Genomic DNA, 20424 nt, shown 5'->3' on the forward strand with positions numbered 1-20424 from the left:
GTTTCCAGAAGAGTTGAATACAGTTTTATTTTTAGTGTGAAAGCTTTCCATTCATTTGGCAACACACTGTACCTCATCAACTAAGTGCAAGCTTCTCTGTAAAGTTTTCCAATCAAAGCTCAATAAGCAGACTGGAGCTGGTATTCTGTAGTCTAAAATAGAAATGGAAACATGTGCTGAAATGTGTCCAGAAAAACAATGCTATAAAATCCTATTGTAAAAGTTCTTAATCCGGCGTCCCTCAAAAGTTTCCCTAATTTGCGCTGAACTGCCACGAGCATTTGAAAATCTCCCCAGCCCAAATTTCTTTCTCATCAATTAAAAGCGGAGTCAGAATTTAACAAGATAGTGTGAGGCCTAACCACAAAGAAAAGGGAGAAAATCCCCAAGCATTTCTTCCCTGAATCCACGGAGTCTGCGGTAAGGGTGGAAAATGTGTGGAGTGCTCAGTATGAACTATCTTCATTTGTGGCTGCTCAAAGGGGAAACCACTTTTACACGCTAATCCTACTTTTAATCTGGTGTGTAGAAATCAGCGCTCTTCCCCTCAGCGTGGTCTTCAGTCTACAGTTCCCCGAGTGTTTCTGATTAGTTAGCTGGGTGCCCATTATTCAAAAATTAGAGTCATCAAAAAAAAAAGGAAATAGACATCCACCATCATGCCTAATTTCAAATAGTCACTGTGGCCTGTAACTCAATCCACATTGGGTAGTTTTTCTCTCATAAAAACAAATCCCTCATGTTCTGTATTGATGGCGTGCAACTGCAGACTGAAATCACTGGAAGCTGCATGCTGGTGAAAGCTAAACAAATTACTGTTCCCATGACAAGGGGATGATTACAAACGTGCGATTTATAAATGTATCTTTTGCATTTTAGTTGTTTTGACCAGTTATGGTATTATAGATTATCCATATTTCAAGCAATCGTTAGCACTTTTCTGAATTTTAAAAAGCACATTATGTCACATCTATCATTTAAGAGAGGGTGTAGAAGAGGTTCGAATATACTGCAGAGTAACAACGGTTTATTACCGCAGTTTATCAATTAATTTATTTACCATATTTTTTAAATTTTATTTCAAAAGGTTCATTCTGTTCATCTGGACGTGACTGACTACTATGTTGAACAAACGGCCCAAAATTTGTGTGGCCTGGCCGCAAAATGTGCAGGCGTTCAAAGCTCAGTGTGCTTGTGCTCCAGTTTGCTTGATGCAGCAGGAATCCTTTATTGTTTCAACACAAGCCATAGAAAAGAACTGTTTTCATAGCACAGCACTGTTGTTGTTCTGCTGTATGTGAAAGGCACAGCAATTTAATCAGGTTGAGGTCTGGACTTTGACCTGGCTTTTTTCAGCAGCTGTTTGCCGCTGTGCTTCGGATCATTGTCCTGTTGCATGAGACAATTTAAGCCAAGCAATTGTTGTCAGACAGATGGCCTCACATTTGACTTTGGTATACAGAGAAGTTGATGGTTGACTCACTGACTGCAAAGCGCTCAGGTCCTGTAGCAGGGGGTCCAAAACATGACCCCTCCACCACCGTGTTTTAACAGTTAGTATGAGCTGGCTTTTCTGCAGTTTCTCTGAGAATGGCACGGTCTGACCTTGAGGTGAGTTTGCCGGGACTCTTACTGTGATGGCTTTGTGTTCACACAGTGGAATGTGCCAGCAAACTGCCAAACCCTCGCATTTTCACAGGTGGTTGCTGATGATCAGTTAATTTAATTAGAAGCACCTGGCTGCTACTTAGATTATTAATTCCTATGGGTGTACTTAGTTTTTTACAGGCCTACACAGACCTGGGCAATTTAAAGTTGCATTGTGGATCACGATTGGTTAAAAACCAACGAACTGCAAATTCACGCTTCGATATTTCATATTTTAGTGAACACAGAGAAAATTTCTTTCTTTAGAATGAAAATGAGTTGTTTTCTGAGAACAAATTGGTTTGGGATTGTAAAAGACATCTATATACATTTTTATTGCACTTTAAATGTCTGGTGAAGTCTGACACTCTTTAAATGAAACCAAGACTTTTGTGAATTGCTGGATTGATGGCGGTCATAAAATATGACAAAATGCTGGTGATGTCGACAGACTGCTGTGGCAGCCGCGAGGAGAGGGCGGCTTCTCGTGAGGTCATATCCAGAGACAATACTTTAAGACTTGTTTGCTTCTATTAAAAAGTTGGATGAAGTTCTACTTTTGTAAATGCGCGGTAGATCATTTTGTTCCCGGCTCTCAATCACTCGCCAATTCTTCATTCACCTCAGTTAGATTTCTCACATCATTACCAATGTTTAGTGACAGCTGTAGATTATGCAGAATGTCTTGCTGATTTAATCACCCTTAATGACTGGGCTAGTCCTGTGAAGATTGATACAAACATCTTTCCCAGATGGCAGAATGGGATATCAGTTATCTTTTAATGCCTGCTGCCGGGCTGGCACGGCAAAATGGCAGTGCCCTATCAGCGTGCCTGGTAATGCAGAGTAATAAAAGTTGGCACAAATGAAGTGAGCCAAGTATGTTAAAAATTTTAGTGAGACCCACTAAACGTTAATGCCAGACAAATAAAACAGAAGGGGAATGTGAGAGAAATACTGACTGGAGCTAAAGGAGAGAACACGTAACGAAGGAGCCAAAGCAGTGAGGGTGTGTGTGTGTGTGTGCGTGTGGTGATGTTAAACTTGCACATATACACACATCAGCATGCTCGTGCAAGCAGCCGGCCATTTCATTTACAAGCCACTGACGTTTCCACAAACAAAGCTCACTCTTAATTTAAATTCTGTTGTAACGGTTATTTTAACAGTTAGACATATTTCAGTAAATTAGTTTAAAAAAAAAAGCATGACGCCACTACGTGTATATTTCAATTCACAAGCTCTTTTGTTAGTTGCTCCACAGGAACCTTTTATTTTCCTCCACACAGGAATATACACCATGAAAGAGAAGATCTCTGCTGTTAATTGTAAGCCCCGAGTGAAAGGGTTTTTTTTCTGTGTGATCTGACATATTTCATAATTAAAGGCCACAACACATGGAGGCCTCAGACTGTAATGTGGTCGCACTGCATGGAAGTGGTAAGGACAAGCAGTGTGAGAGACTGGGGACTAGAGGGCAGAGAGAGTGAGCTTTCTCCCTAGTGATGGGAGAAGGGGTGAACAAGGGCAAAGTGAGAGAGAAAGAGAGAGAGGAAAGAATAAAAGCATCCTAGTGCCAGGATAATGGCACAATACTTTGTCAAAAGTTGAATAAACAACTTTTATCAATCAGAATTATGGTCAATAGGGTAAAAACTGGTAGGCAGTCAGCAAGCAGTTGATCTTTTGGTTAAGTTTTGGTTAACTTTTCTTTTCTATGGGAAAACATGTTGTTAATGGAGGCAAAAGAACATATATTTGAAATAAATTATTGATAAAAAGTGGAACTGAATCATTTTTCAGACACATTCACTTTCACCTAATTTGCTGAAAATCCTATATTCGAGACTGGGAGGAGTCACAAGCCCAGCTGCAGGTGGACACTAGCTTGTACTCACAACTGTGATGACATTTCTGCTGCCCTCTTGAAAATGGCATTTTTAATATCAAAAACACTTTTATCTGGATAAATAAAACATATATAAAAATGATTTTGCCAAAAACTGAACTTATCTTCAGCCTTGTGACATTGTTCATGAGACGGATGGTTGACAGATTATAGCCCAAGAAGTCAGAGAGGCACTTTTATTGATATGTGACTGTTAATTTTGAAACTCATTTCTGCCAGACTGTGATGCACCTCTGAGACGAGTGCAGAACACCAATATACTTTAAAAACTGCCTTTGGCATTTTAGTGCTATATGTCATATTTGACTTGTCAAAGTAATGTAAAAAAAAAAAAGCATGCTGTCTTTGTCCAGGTCAAAAAGTATTTATGATGTGTTTTGGTCTGAAACCATGCAAATAATTGAGCTAAATATTAGCCTGAATTAATGAGGTAGCTAGTTTTCTCCAAAATGGCACCTTTGTGTCAAAGTGGGTCAAATGTGGGGGCTAAATTGAGCCACTCATCCCTTCAAAAGCCACTGAAGTTAAATTAAATCTGAACTGCGAGAGAGCACCAAATCCTTCGCTGATGAGAACCAGAATATACTTTGCACCTGATTATAAACATATATTGATGCTACACATCTCACTTTTGGGGCAGTTAAATTCTGGTGGTAACTTTTTTTTTCTTTTTATTAATTTTATTGGCGTTACTTTGTTTCAATCTCTGATAGTTTTGGTAACAGTATTTAATTTATTTAAACGTTCTAATTTATATTTTTATTTAATTTTGCTTAATAACATCTCTGTTTTACTTGTTAGTTTTTAGGGGGGAGGTTTTCTTGTGTTCAGCATTTCTCATTAACATTAATTAATATCATCATTTTTCGAACTCCTGTAGAGCTGCAAATCAGATTTTGTTGCATTGTACAACATATAGCCAGTGACAATAGAGATATATTCTATTCTATTCTATTCTTTTCTATTCTATTCTTTAAATGCAATCAAAAGATACTGAAATTTAAACTTCATTTGATTGGTTTAGTCTTGTTTAAGTCATTCATTTAAATGGTCAGCTTACCCCCAGATGGTCCACCTTATCCCTTAAGCTGATGCAAACTAAGCCACAGAGACACTTTTTCTCTAAGAAACCATATTTTTAAAACACTTTGTCATCGATGCACAAAAAACATCCCATAATTATCATTTTTCCTCATTTTGGGGACCTCTTGAGTAAAACATCCACCTCACTCTGACATCTTACACATACTGTGTAAAATTTAAGATTATTACACATTGTTTCTTACATATGCAGCCTAAGGACTTTCATGGATGGTACTTACACATTCCTTTGTTTTCACAGGACTCCGCTTTGTTTTCTTGACATGAAAAGATCCAGCTGTGTAAACTGTATTACAAAGAGAATGGGCTGTACAGTACAGTCTTCAACCTCTGGTGACAATTTTGCACCCTGATGTAACCATACGAAAACTGACCTTAATGCTAACACATGAAATGAAAACAAATTCGTTTGTCACATCAGATAAAAGTTTACTTCACAACACAGAGAATCAGAGGCACATTTTTTTATACACTGTAATTTGAACACTTTTTTTTTTACAGTTACAGTGGTTCAGAATATTCACAGATCAAAAGTAGCAATTTATTGTGAGTAACAGCTGATACAATTGATCCCGTCCAAGAATTACAATATAAAATATGATGCAGCTTTTATTGGAAAATACTTACAAATGGAATGTGTCTACGTATGGTTTCGACTTAATATTTACAAATGAGGTATCATTGGTATATCAACTGCAATGCACTGAGGAATGTCCTGCAACATCAAACCGTATGTAGCATTCAAAAGACTGGAAAATATGTAAATGCAGGCAAAGAGTATGACATTATTCCCAATGTCCTGTCAGATGTCGGTTTTATGTCCTGCTTTGTCACGTAATAAATACACTTCTTTAATAATAATAAAAAAATACCTGTTGTATTCAACAGAAACTATAAATATCACCTTTTCTTCTAATCTGTACATAAAGAATGTCAAAAACGGTTTAACGGTTATATATTTAAGCCATTAACTAAATGTGTCGTTTTCATATTAGCAGCACTATGTCCGTCTGAGCCTCAACATACAACAAAACAGTGACAGTTCATGAGTGCTGCATGTCGTGTTGACTCCACTGAGGCAGAATGGACTTTGTCTCTCCTCGTACCTGAGAACATTAGCCCTGTGGAAACAGTTAATGAGCATCTCTCCACAAAGAAGACTCTTGCTTAGTCCCAGCCAAAGTCCTGTCCGCTCATCTGGTAGAAACGGTGGTTGAAGGGCCTGTAGAAGTCTCTGAGTCTCTGCAGTACCTCAGAGGGGATCTGGGGATGAGGTCTGCCTTTAGACTTTCCGAGGCAGCGGGGTCTGCTGCTCCCCTCTGGCTTCTTCAAGCAGGGAAAACCTTTTGTCTGGTTGAAGTAGAAGTGCTTGTCCGAAACAACCCTTTTCAAACCTAGGAAGTCCTGAACTCGGCCCATCTCCCCAGCTGGATCAGACACCAGTCGTTCGCCGCTAACAAACAGAAAATGAGACAAAGGGAAGTACTGGAGCCAGTTCTCCAGGTGCTTGGCATAGAGGCCGATGCGCACAGCACTCCACGTGGTATCAATCAAACCTGTGGAGGAGTTTTTCAAAGCGAGGCTCTGGAAGGATGGAAGGCCTGGGTTCTTGGACAGCGTCTGGGTGTAGTCAGACACAGCCCTCGTCACCGGATCCCTGACGACGACAATAAGCTTGGTTTGACAATTCATAGTGCAGATGCGACTTGGAGCTTCTTTGGTGACAAAGTAGCTGGGTGTCTTCTCCATAGTGATCTGCCCGTCGAGTGTCCGAGGCATCAGGTTCCTAAATTAAAAAAGAAGAAACTGTCAGATAAATAATGGCACAGTCTATTTCACTTCAGTACATCCAGCAGGTCTGGAGCTTAATTTCACTTGTTTTGATTTCTTGAAGTGTTTTTTTTTTTTTTGGCCACTTGAAGCCATTATGTCCATATTCTGCTTACGTTATATGTTGAGCCAAGTTGTGTGAACCTGCTATGTTACATGTATTTCACTCAACAAAACACTCTTGATCCGGCTGCACAATATTTTCACATTTTGTCAAAATTACAGCAGTGGTTTCTGAGCTACCACAATAAAGTTTCAATGTTTCTAACTCAAAACCAGCACCACTTGCTGTTTTAATCCCATGCTACATTCAGCAAAAAGACCATTAAGAGATAATGTAAGAACATCACATACTGTTGCTATTAAAGCATCTCAAAATCTGTGTGATCAAAGCTTCAGACACTACTCTGTTAATGTTAGAGGGCCCCAGACAGCCCCTCCGAGTCTCACTGCGAGGTCTGCAGAACAGGACCATCCACTCACCACGGGCCCAGTGAGTCAAAACCACAAAGCCTCGAGAACCACTTAACAGCAATTTCCTACAGATTTCCACCCCCTCTTCTTCCTGCAAGAGCAAAATGCCCACCCCCTCACCATCACCTCCCCAGTAGGTTCCAACAAGGACTCAAGGAGGCCAAAGTCTGCAGGAAGTGCGACCGGGATGGCGAGCTGCTGAGCTCAGCTAGTGTGTTAAACACATGGCAGTAATGAGGAGAGATGCTGGGTAGAATATACCAGTGGAAAGAATTGTGCTAAATTAGGTGTTACTGTGTTGGTGTGATAGATTTTGCATTACGATGCAAAATGTAGATTAAGCTTTAACCAGCGCAGTGACACCTAATCTGCTGATTTATCTTTCATGGCACCTGCTCTCCTGAGATGATTGAGCAAGTTTTTTTTTTTCTACTGATTTGATTTAAAACCATCGAGTCACGGCTGCATGAAACACCCTTGACTGATGCGAACTCCTCTTATTTCAGCAATATCTGGCCAACAGACACTGAGGGAAAACATGGCGTTCAACAGGTCCAGCATTTATTCATGTGTTTACATTTAACATTGACAGACTGCCTGAGCCAGCATTGTGGTGGATTTGGATTTCAGAAACAAATTGTTTGCACGACAAATGGATGATGAGCAATGTTTAAAGCAGCAAATGAATCGCCTGCAGTTCATTTACCCAACACATCCTTTACTGTGTTACTGGAAACAGAGAGCGTTCATGTGGTTTCCCATAAAATAAACAAGTAATGGAGCATATGTGCTTTATTTGTTTCAGATTGCAAGTTTGCATTAACTCCAAATGTCAATGACAAAAGGCCATTCAGAAGTGTAGATGACGTCCGAGGGGGGATTTGTTTTTCATTTTCCTGGTTATTTTAATGAGTATTTGTAAAGTAACCCTGTATTAGTGCAATGTAGTAAAAATGCTTTTAATCAATTAGGAAAATAAACACTTTCAAATGGGTTTACTTGAGTAATGACAGTTGCATGCCCACATTATTTAAAGTGTTTCCTCTTTGATCTGAGGGAATTAAGGTTCAGCAAAGTTTCATGACTTCCCTTTCAGGGAAACATAGCAGCAGATGACTGTAGTCCAAGCAGGTTCACTGACTTTACTTTTGCTCTTTAAAAACATATCTAATACAATATACCAGGGAAATATGAGAAAATGTACATCAAATGAAGAACAAGAAATAGGCTTTTGATATTTCACTGAAAAGAAGATCTTAACACTTCAACAAAGTCAACCAAACACATAGTAAAATTTCATTATAAGAACTTTTAACCACCTAGACAGGTTTTGTGCAATTGCATTAACCTTCTTCGTAAAAACAGTGCTCACACACGCTTCATTAAGCGTCATTAACCTCAACTGCTCATTAACGCAAACATATAATTAGCCAATCGTGTGGCTGCGACTCAGTGCGTTTAAGCATGTACACATGGTCAAGACTTGCTGAATTTCAAACTGAGCATCAGAACAGAGAAAAAAGTTGATTTAAATGACTTTGAATAAAATATGGTTGTTGGTGCCAGACTGGCTGGCATTTCAGAAACTGCTCATCTACTGGGATTCTCCCACACAATCATCTCTAGGGTTGAAAAAAAAAAAAGTGAGTGGCAGTTCTCTGGCTGGAAATGCCTTGTTGATGTGGCCAGACTGCTTTGAGCTGATCAGGAGGGAACAGCAACTCAAATAACCACTCACTACAACCAAGGTATGCAAAAGAGCATTTCTGTACAGACAACATGTTGAACCTTGAAGGAGATGGGCTAAAGCAGCAGAAGACCACACCGATTCCTTTCCTGTCAATTCAGAACAGGAACCCGATGTTGCAGTTTGCACAGGCTCGCCAAAACTGGACAATAAAAGATGTCTGATGCCGAATGTGTGCTGCAACACTCAGATAGTAGGGGCAGAATTTGACATAAGTAACATTAAAGCATGGATCCATCCTGCCATTAGGGTTGCTGGTGGCAGATTGTTGGGACCCTAATTACTAATTAATTAAAAATGTCACAGACAAGTCCATCCCTTTATGACCACACTGTACCCTTCTGATGGTTCCTTCTAGCAGGATAATGTAAAATGTCACAAAACTCTAATCTTGTCAAACTAGTTTCTTGGACATGACAACTGTACTCAAACAGCCTCTCAGGTCACCAGCTCTCAACCCAATAGAACATTTTTGGAATGTGGTGGAACGAGAGATTCCCATCATGGATGTACAGCCGACAAATCTTGGGCAACTGTTTGATACTGCCATGTCTACATGGACCTAAATCTCTGAGGAAGTTTTCCAGAAACTTGGTGAATCTATGCCACAAAGAATTAAGTCAGCTCTAAAGTGAAAAGAAAGTCCAATGTGGACTTTGAACTGTGAACAAGGTGTTCCTGCTCATTTAACTCCTGAGTGAAGCTGCATTCTGTGGTTCAGTGTTTAGTTTGGTCTGTTATTTATGTAAAATGTTCTCTGTAGAAGTTTTAAAAGGAAACAAAGGTTAAAAGTGCACATGACTGTGAGTGAGAAGAAAACTCTTAGAGATTTGAGTCTTTCCTCTTCACTTAAAGTTAATCCGTTTCAATCCATCCCCATTAAATGATCCCCATAATAAAAGACCATTAATTGATTACTATCCAATTTCAAGAGCTGCAAATGGCCTATCACTGCCCGCCCGTCCCTTGTTTATCTGTGTCTGATCAATACGTCTGTCTCTATATGACAGATTGTGCTCAGTGTGTGTCGGTGTGTGTATGAATGCTTTTTTGCACATGTGCATATTTGAGCACGGAGGTGTCAGTGAATACCGATGAGAAAATGAGCATCCTTACACCCACAGTGTCCGTCTTCTGCTTTCTCATTCATAGTCTTGGATTTGTCCTTCACTTCTTCACATAAGTGACACTTCTGTAGTTGACCATAAGTTGCCTTTCCATATTCATGAATAGTTAATGAATTGTGACTTTACCCCCACTCTGCTCAGGTCCCTGTCTCCCTCATCACAATCAGTCTCATTATCGGAGAATCGATAGAGGCCATTTTCTATCATAAATCTGTCTGTATGTGGTGTCAGTATACTGTAAACAGATCAGGGACGATTAATCTGCAATAACATATGCTTTACATACACCTCTTTGATTTAGCTTAAGGGAAATGCCTTTTAGCCTACTATTGTTAACATTTAAATATGCAAAGAGAAGAACTCAGGGCACAAACATGTTTTCTATTTAGCGTTGTATCGGAAAGCCTTGCTGACTCGCCACTCTAGTCTGGAACTCCCTGCTGTTAAAAGGATGTAGTGCTTTTCCTCCCTGAAGTGCTCCAGAGCTGATTACTCTACTGATATGTTCGAGGGAGCCTGGATCATAAGATTAAATAACAACCCTGGCAACAAGGATGTGGCCAAGAGACTTCCTGCCCCCCAAGATTACGGGCTCTCCCGCTGAAGCGGGAGCCACATACTCCTGCGGCGCAGAAACAAAAGGTATTCTGCACAGAAGTGGAGCCGGAAAATCCAATTATCACGTCGGTTTGTCAATCTGAAATTCCATCAGTTATCACAGCAATTTACCGGGCCAGATACGCTACACACGGTCTTCCTGGAGGAGGCTTCTGCTTTGGCAGGCATCTACACCAAAAGGCTTTTTCAGCTGAGATCCAATTAAACAGGTGGTGAAAAATCAAGGCTATAAAAACGAGAGAGAGCATAAATGTCAAACTGAGGGAAACATTTCCCAACTGTGTCGCTATGCTCGAAGGGTGACAGAAGCAGCCTGGAGGCAACGGAAAGTCTGTCAGTCTGACAGGATAAGTGTGGGAACCTTGATTTACAGCATCATGTCTGGATGAAACATATGTTGCTATTCCCCTCTGACCAAGCTAAGGTGGGCTAAACCAGTACAAACAAGAGAGTGGTGCAAATCTCATCTAGCTACAAGGAAGTGAACACATACAGCAGGAGGCATTATTGTCTCTAGGATACAAAGTGCAGTTTTTCCCCTGCTATCGCCATGTTCGAGACCTCAAAGTGTCACACATCAAAGTTGGAAAGGAACAGAAACTGATGTGTAGGAAGTAAAAGATTGAATGAGAAAGTGTGGAGCAGAAACTTTACAAATATTATTGCGTATGTGCGTGTGTTACCACCAAAGTGACTTTCAACCAGGACACAAACACACTAAACACCTCTGCAAGTGTCAGTCACAGGACCACTGGATGGTTTGATCACAATTGGAACCCAGCTGCGAGAAAAAACTGTTGCCACCCACTAGTTTTAATTGCATTAGATGATGTTTTCCTCTGCAAAGTAATGGAGTTAGTAAATGGTTTTCTCTGCATGAGGTTAGCTGAAGCGCTACACTTCCACAGAGACCAGAGTGTGAGTGTGTGGGTGGAAAGGAGTTAAAATCACACACATACATGGGAAGGGGGGAGTCCATCTATAAAGGAATTACTTTATGCAGGTCGATGCCCAATTAAAGACTGAATGTCCAGTTATAATTAGGAGTCCTGACAGGATGTGAAGTCTGTGATGCTTTGCTGGGAAGTTGGCGCCCACAAGGGCAGAATGCTCACTGGGGGAAGGTAATGTTAAAAGTTTTCCATGCCAAATAGGATACAAAATCTACTAGTAATACTAATTATAACAAAGATTATATGTTTTATTTTACAGGTATGAATTGTGGGTGATGCAGAGATTAGTACTGTTGCCTCACAGCAAGAAGGTCCTGGGTTTGAATCTACCAGCAAGCGAAGGTCTTTCTGTGTAGAGTTTGCATGTTCTCAACGAGCCTGCATGGGGGTATCCAGCTTCCTCCCACAGTACAAAGACATGCACTGGTTAGGTTAATTCGTATGTCAAAACTGGCTGTAGGTATGACTGGTTGTTTGTTTGTCTGTTTGCTGTGCCCTGCTTCTTTCCCTATGATAGCTGAGAAAAATGGATGGATCTAAGATTCAGTCTTTCTGTATATGTTTGTCCATCAAGTTTCATTCCAGTATCTTAGTGGACTCCCTGACAATTTCCAAGCACAATCACCAAGTACAAATTGCAGTATTTCCACATATATTTTAATCAGCAATTAAGGTGAATGAGTTTAAACACTTGAGGTCAACTATCCAAAGTAAAGGTCATTGCACATGAGAGCTGAAGAACAGAGTGCAGGCAGGAGGGTGGAGTGGGTGGTGATGAGCGTCAGGAGTGATTTGTTACAGAAGGTTCACAGTAGTGAGACCTGATATGATGTTTTATTTGGACATAATGGGGCTGCCAAAAAGATAGAAGGGCTGAGCTCAAGTTGGCAGAGCTGAAGATGCTCTGATTTTCTTTGGGCGTTATTACAGTATTAGAAATGAGTATATCAGAAGGACAGCCCAGGTTGTGGACTTTGGAGACAAAGTTGAGTAGAGGCAAGGCTAAGATTGATTGGACACGAGCAGAGGTGGTATAGTGGATATACTGGACAAAGGATGCTTAATATGGAGCTGCCAGACAGGAGGAAGACCGCAGGGAAGATTCATAAATGCAGTGACGGAGGACATGCAGAGAGTTGCTGTGATCTTATAAGCCTGCTCTGCTCTAGGTTGAGCACAAATTAGCAAATGTTAGCATGCTAACACCCTGTGCTAAGGTGGTGAAAACTCTGTAATTATTAAACCAATTATCAGCATGTTAGCATTGTCAGCAGGGATTTTTAATAATCAAGACAGATTTTGATGAAGTTTGATGAACCCGAGAGCTAAAAGAGAAAATCCTGAGTGTGTCTCTGTTGTTGTTCATCTCTTATGAGAATCAGACACATACTTTTCTTTTATAGATCTGGATTCATTCAAACCCTTTAAATGTCGAAGCTATGTGGTAAAACATAGTCTTTTCAAATTTCCCAGGAGCCATATGATTGTGTTTCCATTGGATACTCTCGTGTATTTTCAGGCTCACGCTATTCTTTTCTGGAAATGGTTGCCTGACTGAACATGACTACCAAGCATTTGAAACATTTCATTTTGGCCCAAACTCTTATTTCTTCAAAAAGTACTTTTCTCACCAGCTAACTGCAGCACAGAGCTGAGAAAAAAAAAAAAGACAAGACAGAAACCTCCCCAAGATTTTACAGGCACCCCATAATGGATTACAAAGCACCCCAAATTATTATAATTCCCACCATATGAAGTGTGAATGTGGCTATTTTCAAACCTTATAATACCACCTAGACTTAAGTCCAGCCAAAACCTGGCACCATTAAAACACACTACAACCCAACACTACAGAGACCACTTCCTGGCCTGTTACACCAATCAGCCATGTTCAGCGTCTAAGGCTAATGGCCTGAGGGCTGTACACAGAATGAGGTGTTGAGAAAATCACCCTCACTCTGGAAAACGTTCCCCCGTGGATGTGCATTAGGCTCCACTTTCACCATTTCAGCTGTCAAAAATCCAAACTGACAGGGTAAGTGCCTGAATCTGTCCTCGCAGATAATACTGAGATAAAGCATGCACAAAGCACAGGATCACTTTCGGTTAAAACACTGAACAATCCAAAGTGTACCATTAGTTCCTTAAGTATTTAGACAGCAACATAACTTTCGTATTTGGACTCAGGGCGAGCATATGCAAAAGGGGGACTACGCATAGAAATGGTTGATTTTGTTAAACCACAAAATTATAGTGTGTCATTGTCCAGATACTTATGGACTTAAGTGTGGATATATATTGTCTCATTTCTACTTCAAATACTATTAAAGATATAAATTGTTAAATGATGTGCACACAAATCTGTCACAGCTGATTAAATTGCCTAAAAATATCTATTTTTCTTTCGGCTGAATGGATAATAAACACGGGCAAACCGCATACGTGACAGTAGGTTTGCAAACCTTCAGTGACAGCAGTTACATTATTGTGCATAGAAGATGCTAACATGTCTGCAAACACTCGTTGATCACTCAGTTAGCGGTAATAAAAACTGAAAGAACTGCGATGCAAACCGTAAACAGAGAATGTTCACATTCGAAGAAAGGATTGTGCCTCGGTGCTGCAGCCAACACATTTCAAAAGGTGCAACTTCTAGTTTGTGTTGCTGTTTTCACAGCTTCACTACAGCTCTGAGAATTGTTGATGAGTGTTTGCAGACCAGTTGGCATTTTCCATGCAAATTACCAGCAGCTGTGGTGTTCTGCTGGCAACCAAAGAAATTGCAAGGAGGTCTGTGCCAACTGGTTGGGGTTGCTGGTGGTTGCTATGGGTCACCAACCAGAGCTCTAGGCCTATGAAGACTTTAGCACTAGATTCCATCGTGCCTGCCATCAGCCTCCAGCAACTGGTTGGAGAATACACATTTTCCCCCTCTTAAAAGGCCGGTGTGAACGGGGCCTTATTCACTTGACCCTACAGCAACACATGTTGATGTCACATGGTTAGCAGCCATGTCTCTCCAAAACCTCAGCATAAGCCTATGGGAAAACAGGCCTTTGGCTCCTTTGATCTATGACCTCACTAAACACTTTCCTGATGAGTTTATGGGCTCAGATGCAAATTTCAAGTCTTACCTAATAGAACATGACATTCACTTTGTAATTTAAAGTCTCCATGAGAGTCCAAAAGGAGGATAAAGCAGGGTATGCTTTGGAGCTGCCAGCCTTGGGACTGTCATGTTGCTACCCTACCAGACGGCAAATCCTCACCATGCACAAGTGATGTCTGATGGTGGCAGTCAGAGCGCCCAGCTTAAGGCTTCAAGCCAGCATTTCACTAACCAGTGGGTGACCGCACCGTGGTTGCGTCCATCTTTTATATACAATCAGCTAAAATTTAAGGAAGTGGTCACACTAAAATGAATCTAAGGCGATTTTAAATGACTTGGATGCAGTTCCTTCATCCTGCAAATGTTTTGCCCGAATATTATTACCCTTGTTTCTGGCGTGAGACAATATTGATGTTTTAGGCTTCATTGCTGCTGACGTTTATAAATTTTGGTTGTCCTCGTATTTTATTTTCACCAGCTGTATTTTTGTATAGTTAATTTGTGTATTATTCTGTTTATATTTGTGCATGTGGTCTAGTTTATGCAACTCAGTTGATTGCACCGCTGTCTTTTTTGGCTAGGACTCTCATCGTCATGATTTCCAGAGTAACTAAAGCTGAAATATAACAGTAATCTAAAAAAAATAGAGAGAGACCTTTAAAATGTGCGGTTATCTATATTTTAATGGTTATGCTAGAAAAATCAAGGGATAAAATAAAATTTTGGTGCTGGTGTAAATGCTGATTATACGTTTTAAAACAATAAAATCAAATGTGCAGTATATCAGTCTGGCCCCATAAAGATCGGCATGTCCTCCTCTTATTTTGATCTGTTGTCATCTATTTCCAGTCTTGTTTGCATAAATCCATTTCTGATATAATTTTTAGCAGAGCTGGCATTTTTGTTTGCCCTTGTGCTGTTACCCTTAACTGATTTATACCATGTTTTAATTGCACTCCAATCAGGCATGGCCTGTGGTGTCAAGACTGCAGGTCAGCTCATTGATAACCTTGTAAAATATTGATGAGCCTTGAGAACTTGAGTTTTTCCTCAAACAGAAATGAAGAAGTAATCTTTTTAAAAAGAGTTTGTTCTTCTACAAGATGAGAAATAAATGCGCTCACTTTAACGTCATCAGACAGAATTTAATCATTACTCATTCCAGGCCTCGTCACTGTGACAAAGCCGTGACAATTACAACTATTGTGCCATGGAAAGCTGAGGTTTTTCAGCTTTCTGCGGTGGCTCTTAAGTCCCATATGAAACCCATCACTCTGTGAAGTCTCTTTAAAGCCGTAAAACAACACAGAAAACCGTTAAATCTTTGCCTTATTTTCAATGCACTATTTGTGGCTTTTCCATTCCCGTAATGGGCTCATATGCACACATGCAAACGAGAGAACGGCATGAAGAGACAGACAGGGCGGAGAGGGAAAGAGAGCGGAGACTGACTTGATCGCTCAGATAAAAGCAATGGAAAACACACATGCATGAGGTCTGAGCTCGTCTTCGAGAAGACAGTGCTGTTGGAACAACACGCACGGGAGGGTACTTCTGTCTGCTGAATCTATGAAGTGTCTCCAGCATGCAGATCGCCCCTGGTTTCATCCAACATCTGACAGCAACGACTCAAATATGACAGATTACAACCCTCATCCATCTGCTACAGTCGCCTTCTGTTTGTGCTTATTTCTCCATCCAAGAAAGAGAGCAGACTATGACAGTGCACAAATTGCTTTCAGATATGCCAGTGTGTGACCATGTATCTTGGCAAGCGGCTGTTTGTTACTTATAAAATCGTGACTCGTCTGTAAAAATAATCAACAGCAGTTCCAACGCACCATTTTTTTTTCATGGTGATTATGGCAGATATATAAGCACGCAAAGGTCATATTTGTCTGAAGGGAAAGATTCAGGATTCAAGACTTTTATCATCACTTTATCACTTATAATATGGAGAAATAAGTGCTGTGGTAATAAATGAAATGATTAAATGAATGATCAGGAGGAATATCTACAACAATCGGTTCTCTATCTTATGAGACCAGATGAGACAGAGAACTTCAGAAAGATTAAATGTCAGAGCAGGGGCGTTTTCAGAGCCTGTCTTAAACTACAGCTTTACACTGCATTGAGTGTGTGTGTGTGTGTGTGTGTGTGTGTGTGTGTGTGTGTGTGTGTGTGTGTGTGTGTGTGTGTTTGGGGGGGGGGTGGGGGGTCTGCTTCCAGATGTGACAGAGAGTTGACCCTGTGACTGACAGTCAGATGAGGAGGACTTGCTTGTTCCACATGGATAAGTTCTTTCTGTCACTGACACACACACACATACACACACACACACACACACACACACATACACAAAATGCTGCTGTCTACAACTTCCAGCGGCTTCTTTGTGGGTCACTGCAGATGACAGCAAACAGATTTGCTCAATTTTTGCGATTCGGTGACAACAGCGGAATCATCTTTCAGTGATTTCATCCGGTATCATGTTGCTGCTGTCGCTCTCCATTGTTGCATTAATCCTTCCAACTTTTCTCTGCCTCAACTTTCAGTGAAGTTCACTTCTTAAAAAAAAAAATCACAGCAAAAAACAAAACCATAATTCACATTCATATTCTTGTGATACTGCGAATGTGAGCAAATGCAGGTATTATCAGTTATATCCATGCCGAACTCCCATTTAATCTCTTAAAGACTTACAGGTGATCACTTTACTTTAATTATACCTCTTAACTTGGCTACACTTTGAAAAATGTTCATGTTGCATGTGGTGACTTAGATTTGTCGTTGGGTTTAGGCGATATTACTGCACGACTGATCTAACTTTTACAGGCCGTGTTAGTGGCCGTGCTGTGTTACACCATTAAAGCCTAACAGCTTTACAGCACCAGTCAGCCTAATTAAAACACACATAAAAAAATGCCCCGGAAACACCAGTTTGGCCACAGGTATTTTCACATAAGGGCTTCTTCTGCTATTCTGAAGGGAGAGTGAGGAGAAGAGAAGCAAGGAGAGAAGGAGAAAGTGATGGGGAAGAATCTGGGGAGAAGGATGAGTTGTAAATGTGGCATTAAGAGACAGAGGATAGGTAACGTAGTGCTTAAGACTGCTAACATACATACGGTATATATGAGTGTTTGTGTGTGCACAGAGAAAAAGTGAGAGAGAGGAAATTTAACGGCATGCTAAAATTATCAGTGGTGAAACCGTTTCCACGTGTCCTTATGTTCCCTATTAAAAGGCAGCAAAGGGGGGTTTAGAAAATAAGGCAAAGGAAGATTAAATTACACCATCTTGCTATCAAAGTGCCTGTTATTCATGATCCTTACCCTGTCAAACCTCTGTGTAGTTATGACACCTTTCTTGCTTAAAGGTCCCCAAATGGCATTGTGTTCTCACACGCTGCTCAGCTGGGATCATGTCCAGAAGCTTGTAGAACATATGGAGATGATCAGGACCAGCTCCACGCACAACTAAATCCTACTTTAGGGCCTTAACTACACCCAGATGATGGCTCTGGTCAGCCTGGTCACCCCAAATCATGTGCTGTCAGTATGACAGTAGCTGATGAACATTTTATGTGCCTTTTGTAAAGGAACTGTACAATCAGATTAACTGAGATCATCACTCAGTGTTCGCTCTCCATGTCAATCAGATTTTTTGTGTTTTTACTTTTTTTTTTAAATTCTATAATTCACTTCAATTTCATTTTATTTATATAGCTCCAATTTACAACAAGGTGCTTTATATGGTATAATGATGGGGGATTTGCTGTAGATTTTACGTGTTAGAGTAATCACTGTGATGTTTGCATGGATTCTTTGTGGCTCTGTTGCAGTGCAAAAAGGGGGAACACTATACAGGATGTCATGCTGAAGTGAATAAATGGTGTTTAGATGACTGTCAAGATGATGAAACGCTCCTCTGGGACCTCAATAGCCCTTTTGATCTAGAGCAGCACAAGAGGGGGAGCATTGTCTAAAGCTGATTTAAATCTATCAACCAGCCAATGTATTGCTGTCTCTTCTATTGACACAGGAAATCAGCACATCTGCACAGGTGATAAGATGTCAGCAAAAACATCAGTGCTGCTCAGCTGACCCTTTACCCCTACAGCATATACAATCCTGCATTGGCTGGCATGACATCCAAATATGCAATCATGTTCAAGCTTTTTCCAAATAAACCTGTCAGATTCACTTACAAAGAGCACATCAGTGTTTACAGCAGTCACCCTGTGTCGTTTTAAAGTTTTGGACTGCCTATGATGGGCCACGGTTTACAGTTTTTACGTTTTATGATTTGCAGTCAAACCTGAGTTTAAAGCCAGCCACATTCTGCATGAATGGATTCGTGCGTTCATCCTTACCTGTACCACTCCAGCCCTTTGTCGTAAAACCTGTCGAAGAAGTGCGGCTCCGCGCCGAACGCTCTTACGTCCGGGTGGATGCGGAGAAACTCCAGCAGGGCGCGAGTCCCTCCTTTCTTCACGCCGATTATAATCGCCTGCGGAAACCTTTTGGTCCCGAAAGTGTTGGACACGGGGATGCCGTTGCTCTTGGCAGTCTCCTTTTCGCTGTCCAACGTATTCTGTGACGGCTCAGCCGGAGCGTCCGCGGAGCCTGTACGGTTGCGCTGAAACGGCGCATCGGGGAAGAGACGCCGGGGTGACCGCAGATCGTCCAAAATGTCATAGTCCAAGTCTGAAGTTTGTTGTCTGTATGCAGCTCTTGGAGCCGAATCACAAAATCCGGTGAGGCAGTAGAAGAAGTAGGTGAAGATTAGGACCATGGTGAAAAAGACCGAGACTTTGGACAGCGCCTTCCCAAAGTTGACCCTGAATCTGCATCCACTACATCCCATGAGTTGATCTCCTGCTCGATGCCAAAGGGCCAAAGCGGTGACAGCATGCTTCTTTTTGTTCCCTACATGGATCGGAGTTCGAGCTTAAATGTTCTTTGGAGAACCTGTTGCGCAAAGCTGATCCATCACACGGGGAGCTTCTCTCAGCAGTGGAGTGGCACAGTGGACTTGTCAGAAGTTACATTCATAATTCAGAAAAGATCTACTAAAGATGTCCTCTGATCATTTTGAATCGTTTGTCCTTTAAAAATCAGTTAGCTGAGACTTTCCAGCTTGTTGTGTCTGTGCGCTCTAGGGTCCTGGAAGCTCTCATTCAAGGTTTCTGTGCTTCTTCTACACCCCCTACACCCCTCCTTTTTCCTTTTACATGTCCCCACCCTTTTCCTGCTGTGACATCTTATAGATAGATCGTTCCAGCACAGATAGGATGAAGGGTTTTTTATCCTGTATAATTAAAAATTTATGAGGCATAACATTCTTAATAAATCATTACAGTATGTATCATCATAAGAAAACAACTCTAGCGTATTAAATCACCATTAGGAAAATGATTTTTTTAATAAGTTAATAAAGAATTTAGTCATTTTATGTCAAGTCAAGTGTAAGGCACATGATTTAACTTCTTTAGCTCGGCAATGTGGGAAAAAAATGATGAGCACTTTATTCTGAAGAGCCCTCGTCAGTGTTTTACAAATGTAAGATGACTCCCCACCAAAGAAAATCTTCCTCGCCCCTTTGAACTCATGATAGACATCCCAGTCAGCTTTGTGAATAACACGAGCCCCGAGGACGTCTATCTAAAACCTCTTGTACTCTTCTTGCACTCTGAAGCTCAACACATGGTCTCTTGGCACAAACATCCCCCCAAAAAATAATAGGCCTAACGTGAGGAGGGGGTACCTGCAACCCATATCTCTCTTGCACCCTCTTCCCATAAATACAGTATCTGAGACTGAGTGTGTCATCTTTGGGGGTGAGCAGGAAGGATCGACTCTGGGACGTTCCCCTGACTCCGAGCTGGAGCAGGTATAGAGTTTCTTCAG

The 20424-nt window shown here is 41.0% G+C and overlaps 1 protein-coding gene across 1 annotated transcript; it reads right to left on the bottom strand.

The window, feature by feature from the left end:
- Positions 1–5078: 5078 nt before the first annotated feature.
- LOC116313063 (heparan sulfate glucosamine 3-O-sulfotransferase 6) lies at positions 5079–19664 on the bottom strand. Its single transcript, XM_031730635.2, has 2 exons — positions 18888–19664; positions 5079–6443 (listed from the first exon to the last, which is right to left on the bottom strand). Exons 1-2 carry the CDS (start codon positions 19379–19381, stop codon positions 5825–5827), a joined length of 1113 nt encoding a protein of 370 aa, XP_031586495.2. The 5' UTR covers positions 19382–19664; the 3' UTR covers positions 5079–5824.
- Between the last annotated feature and the right edge of the window lie 760 nt (positions 19665–20424).

Source organism: Oreochromis aureus, linkage group 4 (assembly GCF_013358895.1).
Source record: "Oreochromis aureus strain Israel breed Guangdong linkage group 4, ZZ_aureus, whole genome shotgun sequence".
Taxonomy (NCBI): domain Eukaryota; kingdom Metazoa; phylum Chordata; class Actinopteri; order Cichliformes; family Cichlidae; genus Oreochromis; species Oreochromis aureus.

What these genes read in the sequence shown, in the direction of transcription:
- LOC116313063 (XM_031730635.2), bottom strand. Translation starts at nt 19,381, where the DNA reads ATGGGATGTAGTGGATGCAGATTCAGGGTCAACTTTGGGAAGGCGCTG. An exon ending in AAAGGGCTGGAGTGGTACAG is followed by an intron (nt 6,444 to 18,887) that starts GTAAGGATGAAC and finishes TTTTTAATTTAG; the next exon opens with GAACCTGATGCCTCGGACAC.